This window comes from Carya illinoinensis, chromosome 4 (assembly GCF_018687715.1).
Source record: "Carya illinoinensis cultivar Pawnee chromosome 4, C.illinoinensisPawnee_v1, whole genome shotgun sequence".
NCBI lineage: Eukaryota > Viridiplantae > Streptophyta > Magnoliopsida > Fagales > Juglandaceae > Carya > Carya illinoinensis.
Genome location: NC_056755.1, coordinates 29273518 through 29285311, shown reverse-complemented (window position 1 = coordinate 29285311; position 11794 = coordinate 29273518). Strand labels below are relative to the sequence as shown.

At 36.9% G+C, this 11794-nt stretch overlaps 1 protein-coding gene across 1 annotated transcript; it reads left to right on the top strand.

The window, feature by feature from the left end:
• The first annotated feature begins 6301 nt into the window (after nt 1-6301).
• On the top strand, nt 6302-8486 carry LOC122306393. The gene is made up of 4 exons (XM_043118820.1): nt 6302-6373; nt 7275-7503; nt 7564-7778; nt 8241-8486. The coding sequence occupies exons 1-4, from the start codon at nt 6302-6304 to the stop codon at nt 8484-8486; spliced, it is 762 nt and encodes a 253-aa protein (XP_042974754.1).
• The last annotated feature ends 3308 nt before the right edge of the window (nt 8487-11794 follow it).

Genomic DNA, 11794 nt, shown 5'->3' with positions numbered 1-11794 from the left:
TTCACACCGATGCGCACAAAGAGTGGATTGATCATGTCGCCAAAGATAATTATGGAAGTAGCATTCATTTTGAATGAATAAATTATATCAATATGTGAATGGCCTATTATGTTTTTTTACTATTTCTTTTAATATGTTACTTATTGTATGGTTTTCTTCCTAATTCTTGTAGGAAAAAAGGATAAAGATGCAATTTGCCTTTGAAGACTGTTCTTCCAATGACATCTACATATTTACGTAAGTTCTCGAGACCAAGCCTAGTTTGGTCAAAAGTTTGGGACAATCTTTCAAATGTGTCAGTTCATCCTCTACGGCCTCAACTTTAGAAATCAATAATTTTACCAAGAATTTGGATGACACATGTGAAGAAATTGAGTGGATGAAGTCAAAACAGCAGGAGTTGGAGGCTCTCTTATTGTGAGAATCTGATTTAGTGATGCATTTGTAGGAGCGGCAAAAATTTAATTCATAATAAAATTACATTTACAAAACACCAAATATTGTCCATACCAAAAACAAAAAAGTGTAAATAAAAAATGGAAACTAGTAAGATCCCAACTCTCTGCACACATCCTTGACAACATCTAGGCTTGTCTCTAGCTGTGATGGTCAAGTATTGATCATAACCTGAGTCGCAGACATGGCATCAATCTTTGTATATAAGTTAGAGATATTAGTATTAATCTCTGTACGTAAGTCAGAGATGTTAGCATTAATCTTTGTAGTAAATCAGACATGGCAATACAGATCTCCATACGCACTATATTGATCACCGCTAATGTCTGTCCGCTGATCTTTGCACACACTATATCGGCCATCTCCTCACGAGTAGTTATGCATGATACCTCTACCTGCGTGGATGTCTCATCACTTGATACTCCACAATCTCTCGGGTGTAAATCTCTCTGAGTATCAACTGGATCTGGAATAGGACCATGAAGACAAAGTCTTGAGTGTCCTGTGCTTCGTGACATGGTGGTGTTGTTGATCGATCCCACTGGCCCCTAAACACCCCGGCATGTGGCAGAAACTCGGTGATCAAGATCCCGAATGGCAATATATCCATCATATTGTACTGGGCCTCTGATCAAATTCTATCGAATATATAACCCACTAGGTCAATCGGAATACCACGAGAGGCACGTATCATAAACTTCTGCCTTGTGTTGCATAGGGTCAATATTGTCAACGATGATCAAGTTCATATTCTTGAAGAAAGTAGATAAACCTGCCTACTTGTTCCTCTTCATCCCATCATACAAACGAGCATCTAAACTAACAACTAACTCCTAAATCCATGATCAAAGAGGGCATCGAGCTCATTTGTATGAGCCAATCCCTCATCCTCAGCATGCTTTATTTATATAATATAATATATACTTTATTCAATATGTAGGTTTTACAAATGCATGCAAATAATCCAAATGATATATTGGATGAACTGTATGCATTGTCTTATGTCCCATCGAGACGCACTACTCAATATTTTGCATGTATTTTTAGGGGAAGTAGATATCACACAATGGATCAAGAATGTTATATGAAAACACAAAATAGTGGTATTCTAGTCGAATGAAATCATGACGGAGAAAACATTGATTATTTCTATGGGGTTATTGTCGATATAATTGAAATGAGATATTTGGGAGAGATTGTGGTGTATTTATTTAAATGTGATTGGTGGGATTTAAGCAATCCTTAAAGGGGAGTCAGTGATGATGACTATTTTTCTAGTATAAATATATATAAAAAAATAGTATGAGGATGATCCTTTTATTTTGACTTCTCAAGCATTTCAGGTATTCTACTTAGATGATCCGGAATTAAGAAATGAATGGTGAGTAGTGCAAAAATTCTAATTAGATTCTAAGTTCATGAAAAATTGGTGCAATGTGTATTTCAAGATTGTTAGATCTCGGCCATAACTGTGAATGAAGAGCTATCATTATGTGATTTAAATTCTAGAGGCATAAGACCAATTCTTATGCATACTAAGGTTTATAGGTTTCGGCCATAGCATAATACATGTGAAGTTTTGAATATTTGTTACTTGCTTCAAATGCTTTAGAATTTATGATTAAGAACATAGTTGCATGTTCTAATATTTTCAAGCCGTAATGCAAAATGTGTATGGTTGCACATTATTTTTTGATGTATGACTATGCTTGAGTCTCGAAATTTGTATGTGTCTAATGAAAGCACTAAGTTTCATAGTTCATATCACATGCATTGGGTTTGTGAAACTTTCCTAAAAAGAAAAAGTGTCATTTAAAGTTTATCACAACCCCAAATACTAGGATGGGAGAATGCCTTACTGGAACTCCTCGGTCCACTTAGGAGTGATTAAAATAGAGTGGTAACCCATGACTCAGTGAAGTATCGTCGGCGGACTTTGAATGGTTCCTAAAAGAAAAGGATACCAGAGTGAAGTTGCACCTAAAGCTAGTGGGCGCCCTACAGTGAAGACGAACTCTCGTAATAAGTATGATTAAAAGTAAGACATAGTCACGTTGATCAAAATGAGCCAACAGTTGATGCAATAACTAGTAGAGAACAAACGGTGCATAGGAGAGCCATGAGGTATCAATGATATGTTAAAGTCAAAAAATAAGGCCTTGAGCTCCAAGACATGTTATGCTATGTCATATGAACAAGAACCCGAACTCATATGTATGTTTTCAATGTACAAGAATGAAATGATAAAAAGACATTTTATGAAAAAAGGTTACAAAAGTTCTAATACACATGTTTTCAAAAGTCAAATTCATAAGTAAAAATTCATGTACATACATTCATTTTGGTTTGCTTTCATATGCTTATGATTGTGTTACACATTATTTGTTTACTTACTAAGATTTCCCAAAATCTCACCGTAGTAATTTCCACCACCATTCCTTCATTCAGAATGGTAGAAGCTGTGACAGGAACTCAAGAAGAAAGTCATGGGGAAGCACAAGAGACCAGCTCCCGAGATCCATAAAGAGACTCTAAAAAGACATGAGGTCTCTCTAGAGCCATCCATTTTGGAGAGGCTGGAAGCCGCAGACCAATTTATCATTGAAGTGTTGCAGTGCTTTGAAAAGCTGAGAAGATTTCTGAACTAGGATAAGGTCAAGTAGGATTGGTCTTGCTAGAAGACACTTTGATATGGGACCCCTTTTGATGATGAATAGTTTGTTTGATAACAGTTGAAATAATGGTCCCATGTTTTGGGAGTTCCTTTGGAAACAATTAAGTCTTTTGAAAGATTTTGTGAAAATTACTATTTTGAAAGTTTGTGCTTTGATACCATGATATCTATCTTATTTTATTTGATCTAAGTAGAATTTTCATTGCAATATACTGCATACTACTAGATTAATAGGTGCATTGAATCTAATTTTCATGTACAAGAGGTATGTAACCTTATGTTATATGTCCCAACGCTTCTGTCACCTTCATTCCCAAGGGGGGCTAGGGGTGTCACATATAGAGTTAATAGTACAATATTGTCAATGTCGAGGCACTACTAGAGGTGTGATATTGGAAAAATATTGTAAAAATGGTAAAATTAAGGTTAACATTCTTGACAAATATATCGGATGCAAAGGACAACCAGCAGCTTGGCTTGCATCGCATGTAGGTGCTCTTGCACAAACTTATACACATTTGGCTATGAATTCATGGTAGAAAGTCTCCAAGATGTGAAAAAGCTTATCGAGAAGCATTGTTTGGTAATGTTTAAATAATTGATTTATATTAATTTTATTTAATATGTATACAAAATTTAGAATATTATGGATGATAATATCTTTGTGTATATATTCTTTTAATGATGACTTCGAACTAAAATTTGGTCAAAGATATGAGCGTAAAATTGTCGATGAGCTTATGTATAATGTATTCTGCAAATATAAGACAAGGTGTCATGAGCAATATAATAAGTTTGAGAATATGGAAGATGACGCCAACATCCTTTTTAGCATTTCTAACCTTCTAATTGGGAAAAAAATTTGTGATATGTTTAAGGATCCATCATATAAGGTATAATTAAATGAATTTTCTTTTTACGTATCCTATTTATAATTTTCATTTCCTAATAGTTTCAACTTCTATACAGGAGTGAAATTCTATAAATAAAACAAATAGATCGAACTTGAAGATACATTATCATGCAGGCTTAAGATCTTTCCATCGTCTCTCTAAGAAATTGGTAATGCTATTTTTTTTATTGTATGTAGTTTTTTATTTGGAGGTATTCTAATGACTTTATATCTTAACAATGTATCTTGTAGCAAGAGTCAGATATCAATTATGATATGACAAAATTATATATTGCATTACATACTGATTGTAATGGAGAATGGACTCATCCCGATACCCGTGAAAATTATGTAATTATTATAATCTATTTTAATTAAACATATTTGAATATTTGTGATGATATTAATTCTATCTCTTGTGTGTAGGATAAAATGGTTGCCCTACATGCTGAATCTACTTCAAATCAAAATTCATGAACAAATGATGTTGAAATTTTTACTCAAGTTTTGGGTCAATGTTCAGGATATTTAAGGGGTTTGGGTCACTATGTAAAACCTTCTAGCTCTTCCTCATCATCCGAGTTTGACTCTAGAACCTCTATAACATTAGAGAAAGTGAATTCTAAGATTGAAAATTTGACTACAAGACAGCATGAGTTAGAGGCTCAATTGACGAAATAAGCAGACATAGAGATGCACATGAAACAACAAGAACAACAAGAAGAAGAGTTCAGGAGACAGGTGCAACTCCAAATGCAAATCCTTATACAATAGTTCAAGCCTCTAAGCAACTAATTTACATTATGCATACAAATTTTGGGATCTATTTTTGTATAAAGAACACTAGTAGTGTTTTATTTATTTAGTTCACACTTATTAGATTACATTTGTGGGTATTGAACAAATTATAATGTATTTTTTTAAATACATTAGAGAAAGTGAATTCTAAGATTGAAAATTTGACTACAAGATAACATGAGTTAGAGGCTCAATTGACGAAATAAGCAGACATAGAGATGCACATGAAACAACAAGAACAACAACAAGAAGAGTTCAGGAGACAGGTGCAACTCCAAATGCAAATCCTTATACAATAGTTCAAGCCTCTAAGCAACTAATTTACATTATGCATACAAATTTTGGGATCTATTTTTGTATAAAGAACACTAGTAGTGTTTTATTTATTTAGTTCACACTTATTAGATTACATTTGTGGGTATTGAACAAATTATAATGTATTTTTTTAAATATTATATATGTCTATTTGGTTTTTTATTATTGGGTAAAAGAAAATAATTACCGTTCGAACGACCAGAAACATTCTAATGTAATCGATACTAACATTCGATTATACAACTCCAAGAACAACAACAAGAAGAGTTTAGGAGAGAGGTGCAACTTTAAATATAGATGCTTATGCAACAATCCAAGCCTCCAAGCAACTGATTTACATTATATATACAGATTTTGGGATATATTTCTATACGAAAAACACTAGTACTATTTTGTTTATTTAGTTCACATTCATTAGACTACTTTTGTGGATATTGAACAAGTAGTAATGAATTTTTTTTAAATATTATGTAGGTCTATTTGGTTTTTTATTATTGGGTAACATAAACTAATTATTGTTTGAAAGACCAAAACCATTCGAACAGTATTAGTAAAACAATTCAAAAATTGATACGCTACATTTGAATGTAATCAGTACTAACGTTCGAACAATACTTGAAGCCGTTCTAACGAAATCATCGAACATGAAATTAACGTTCAAACTTTATCTTATAACAAATCTTTCAATCCTATTATGGTCTGCTTGAACGTCTAATTCAATACGTTCAAACATATTTTACTATTCGGCCATCATATTGTTTATTTGAGCAGGGGCGCTTCAGACCGGTCGAGCTGTTAATCACACAAAAATAGCCCGCCAATCATCTTATGCCACGTAGAAAAAAGACTAGAAGGCAAATAGACCGTGAACAAAGAATCAGAACGTGAAGCTTGAAACTAAACTCTTTCCATCTGCCCTTCTCCTTCACGCATAGACGTTCTCCCTTCTGCCATTCATCTCAGCTCGACACCGACGGACCCAACCATCTCAGCCCAACGCCAATGCAAGTATCTCAGCCTGACACCAACTCAACCATCTCAGTCCAAAACCGATGCCGAAGTAAATCGGAGATCACACCATTCTCTCTTCCGAATCATATGCACTGCCCTTCTCCGTCCGAAACCATCTTAGCTACCGGTGTTCGCACCGCCACAATATCAGTTCAATGCCTACGCAGCTTAGGAAATCCAACGCCGACACAACCGGTTGCCCAGAAGGACTTATCATGGCTGATACAGTATGTATTTGATTAAATGTCACAAAGGGCTCTGTTATCTTATATTCACATATTTTGGTTGGATGTTTGTATAAATATGTATATGTGCATATGCATTTGGCTAAATGTGAATTGGAAAGTAAATTAGGTTGGAGTTCTCTATGGGTCGTACGTAGTTGATGCAAAAACATGAATATTTTATGAGTCCTACGCATCTCGATCTAACCCACTTACCATAAATACAGAACAAATAGAGAAATAGATCTTATGAAAAATAACTTAACAAACAAATATAGAATTCATTATGTGATATAGAAAACTCAAACGTAGCTTAAAGGTGCGTGTTTATTGGAACGTACAAAGCTTAAATTGCAACCATTTCGCGGGAGTACGAATATATATGATGATGTCTTCATCTTGGTTGAACACATTCTTTAGAAACTAGGCAGAAGTCTTCTATCCTCATATATATAAAGAATAACTGCCAACTTTACGATTTAGTTTTTGCATGTGGAATGAAAGAAAACAGATCAAGAGAAAGGAACAGATAGAAGGAAATAAATGTTAAGAAGAATTATCCAGATGAATGGAGCAGAAAATACTGTTAAAAATGGTCCTTTTATGTATTGTAAACTGTTAAATTTTATTGTTGCTCATGTCACGTAGCATATATATTATATAAGCAACAATCATTTGCATATATCTTCAACCTATTATTAATCACAAAAATTTATTCAACTTTTTGTTAGTTATTAGATCATATATTACATTCCACTCTTTTTAAATATTTTTTTTTTCTCAAACATGGTGGTGTTGACCCATGTTAGATAGATTTATAATTTCAATGTTTAATGTGGTTGTTTTTGAATAACTATTGAATTTATGATGTGGTGGTTTTTAATGAAAGGAGCAAATTTACTAGATTGATAGTGATGAAGTTAAGGCTGAAGGTGTAGATGGACAATGTGATGTCAATCTTGAAGATTGTGTAAATGTCGAAGATGGGTTGAATGTTGAAGATGGAGTCAATCTCAAAGAACGAGTGAATGTGGAAGATTCGAGTAGTGGTCCTTTGGAGCCATTTATTGGCATGATATTTGACGATGTGGAAGACGCCCAAGCATTTTACAAGGTTTATGCAAGACGGAAAGGTTTTTCATTTAAGACAAATCATACTTGATTGTCAAAAGATGACAAAAAACTTTGTGCAGTAGACTATGTTTGCACAAGGGAAGGATTTCGGCGGGTAAGTCGAAAAGAAAAAGAACAAACAGTTCCTAAGATTGCTGAGACAAAGATTGGATATAAAGCAATTATGGGAGTAAAAAAAGATGGTGAAAAGTGGATGGTGAACAAGTTTGTAGTTGGACATAACCATATTCTACTTACATCGAGGAGTGCTAGTTTGCTCCGTGGAAATAGAAAGGTTACTAAAGTCCAAAAAAAACTTATCATGACTTTGAATGAGTCCGATGTATCGACAAGGAAGATTATGTCAGTGTTGAGTAAAAAATCAGGTGATGACTTCAATGTTGGCTGTTTTGGCAAGGATGTTGAAAATTACTTACGAAACAAAAGGAGAAGTATTTGAAGAGGAGGATGCACAAAGGTTATATTCTTACTTTCTTGAGCGACAACTCACAGAACCTAGGTTTGTGTACTCCATGCAAGTTAATAAGGATGGGTGTATGAGAAGTTGTTTTGGGTTGATGCTTGATCAAGAGCTGCATATTAGTATTTTGGAGATGTTGTTACATTTGATACCACATACCTGACCAATGTGTATAAGATGTCATTTGTGCTATTTTCTAGAGTTAACCATCATCATCAGACCATAATGTTTGGTTGTACCTTATTAGTTAATTAAACAGCTGAATCATATACATAGTTATTAAGAACATGGCAAAAGGCAATGCTTGGAAAAGCCCCTGCAACTATTATTACCGATGATGACAAGGCAATGGCGAAAGCAATTGCAAAGATACTCCCGAATACAACTTATAGGTTGTATTTGTGGCATATTTTACAAAAGTTTCCTGAACACTTGGCTCATGTTTATAACAAATTTCTGGACTTTGGCACAGATTTCCGTCATTACATCCATGAGACAATTACAACTGATGAGTTCGAGTAAGAATGGGGCTGTATATTTGTGACGCCCCCAAATCCCACGTATGCACACGAGAAAATCGAGACGTCAGAATGATGACAATACGGGTCACCACCCTATCGCCAAGTGCCAAGTGTGTGTACATGCAACAAGTGTGCAAAAGAAAACACGCAGCGGATAAACAAAGTCATATAACTAAGTACCAGAATTTTTCTTGGTTTAATACAAAACCGTTCAAAACATACATAATAAAAATATTACAAACCACAGATATTATTTTAAAACCAACTACAAGGCATAAACTCTAACTCAATACTTCGGCGGAGCCGCCTCCTTGGGCTCAGTCTCCTCCTCCTCCTCGATCTCTGCATCAAAATCTACGATACCAAAAATGGTGCCGCATGTAAGTAAGATTCAAAAGTCACAAGATAAAAATATATTAAACTCAACAATATGCATGAAAGAATGCAAATGCACATAACCCATAAAACACATTTTTTCACGCACGCCAAAACTGCATTTTGGCCCAAAACATAACCTTTAAAACCAGCCTTGCCATTATCCCAGATAATGGCCCAAAGCAAGAAACCACCATTTTTCCACAAAATGGATCACAAAGCCTCAACATAACCTCGCCATTTTCTCAGAAAATGGCCCGTATCTGAAAACCATAAAACCGATCCAATTATTGCGTGCACCATGATCTCCCCTAGGGATCATCTGCACACTCTGGCTCATGTGCCACACCGCAGGTAACGTCTACGCGTGTGACACCTAAACGAGCGATGCCCAGTATTCGCGCCCAGTGTGTGCCTGGACCAGGCCATCCTCTAGTCCCCGCCACTCTAGGGACCACGGAGTCGACACGACAGTGTCACCATATCGTGCAATCCGGTCGTCGCCCAGCGACAACTCAGGAGATGTCACTCAGTATTATCCACTCCCGAATGACCAGAGGAGCTCCACCGAGATAATACCCTATCCCGGCTTGGGGTCATGATACACACGCACCCGAAAATCCATTTACACGATTAAAACCGGATTTTCTCAATTTAAATAAAATGAACATGAATGCTTCGTGTAATGCACGCCTCAAGGCACAAATAACCAACCAATCACAAAACAACAAAACCAAGCAACTACGTCCTCAATCCATCCGACCCCCGAACTCCTCGGACTCAGTCCGGAATCTACCAACCAGTTAACTAAATAATTGTAAGAGCAAAAATATATTTAAATCTAAAATAAAATTTGAAAAAAATACTTACAGCCCTATAAGGTATTTTTCGAAAGCTTACGACGATAGGGAAGGGTCTAGAGGAAGTGAGCTTTGGCCGTGGGTGACGGTGGAAATGGCGGTGGAAATGGTGGTGGAAGTGCAAAAAGGGGCTGAACGGAGTTAAACTCATGGGAGCTACTCCGGCAACGGATCGGGGCCGAAAATGGGTGGGTTAGGATGGCAAGAGGTAGGGGAAGAAGTGGTGAAGAAATGGTGGCCGGAGATGGAGCGACGGCGCCGGAAACGGCAAAAAGCCATGCGGCTTAGATGGGCTGTAGGGGGTGATCGGCGGCAAGGATGGCGCTGGAAATTGGTGGGGAGGTGTGTTGGCCGGAGGGCAGTCGAAGCATGGTGGTTGTGTCGGCCACATCGGTCGGCAGCGGTGGTTCTGGGCAGCTCAACTGGACGGCGATGGGAGAGAGAAGGGAGAGCTCAGCGTGCGCGGGGAAGAAGGAAAAGAAGAAGAAAAGAAAGAAAGAAGCAAACGAAGAAAAGGAAAAGAAAAAAAAAAGGAAAAAGAAAAAAGAAAAAAGAAAAGATGGAGAAAGAAAATGAGGTCCAGTCCTCATCTCCGGAAACCAAAAACCGAACCGACGAAAACGATTTTAAAAACCATAAAACGACTAAAATAAATTAAACACCACATCAAATAAAATAAAACCAATTTAAAATACAATAATTTAAAATAAAAGAACTATTATATTAATTAAATTAAAAACTCTTTCAGTGAAAATACATGTAAAAACAGGGTATCACATCCTCCCCCCCTTAAAAACAAATTTCGTCCTCGAAATTTGCAAGATCAAACAGTAACTTGAAACACGCCACATGATTCCACTGAGACCAAGATTAAGAAACGTACCATCATTTACTCAAACAAATAGGGATACTGCTCCCTCATGTCTGCTACTCTGTCCTAAGAGAAATCTTGAGCTAACGGATCTCTCCATGCCACCTTTACCAGAGGTATCGTCTTGGATCTCAACTGTTGCTCTTTCCAATCCATAATCTGCGACGGAACAACCTCATAAGTAAGGTCTGGTTGCAACTGAATACTCTCTGGGTCAACAAAGCGCGGCTCTTGTTGTCCAAAACTCTTCTTCAAGGATGATACATGGAAGATATCGTGAATATCCCCAAAATATTTTGGCAAAACAATTCTATAAGCGACGGACCCTACCTTCTCCAAAATCTAAAAAGGGCCGACATACCTCGGATCCAGTTTCCTCTTTTTACCAAAACGCTTAACTCCTTTCGTGGGAGAGACTTTGAGATAAACCCAATCACCTTCTTCAAAAGATAACTCTCTCCTCCTTGTATCTGTGTAGCTTTTTTGACGACTCTGAGCTGCCGCCATTTTATCCCTGATGATCCGAACTTGGTTTTGCATCTCCTAAATTATTTCTGGCCCAATTATTTTATTCTTCCCGACTTCATCCCAACACAAAGGCAATCTGCACTTCCTCCCATAAAGAGTTTCATAAGGAGTCATCTGAATGGACGCATGAAAGCTATTAGTATAAACAAATTCTATGAGCGGCAAGTGATTTTCCCAACTCCCTTGAAATTCCATGACACATGCTCGCAATATATCTTCAAGGGTCTGAATGGTGCGCTCTGATTGGCCGTCTGTCTGCGTGTGATAAGCAGTACTGAACTTGAACTTAGTACCCAATGCTGCCTGCAAACTTTTCCAAAACTGAGATGTGAACCTTGGGTCCTAATCCGACACAATACTCTTCGGTATGTTGTGCAACCGCACTATCTCTTTCACATACAAGCGAGTCAACTTACTCAAGGAATCAATGTTATTAACAGGCAAAAAATGAGCACACTTCGTTAACCGGTCAACAATCACCCAAACCGAGTTCTTCCCACTAGGGGTCCTCAGTAAGCCCACCACAAAATCCATCGTGATATCGTCCCACTTCCACTCAGGAATAGGGAGGGGTTGGAGCATACCGGCGGGTCTTTGATGCTCGGCCTTGACTTGATGGCATGTGTGGCATCTTTCGATATACAAGGCAATATCCTTCTTCATTCCATCCCACCA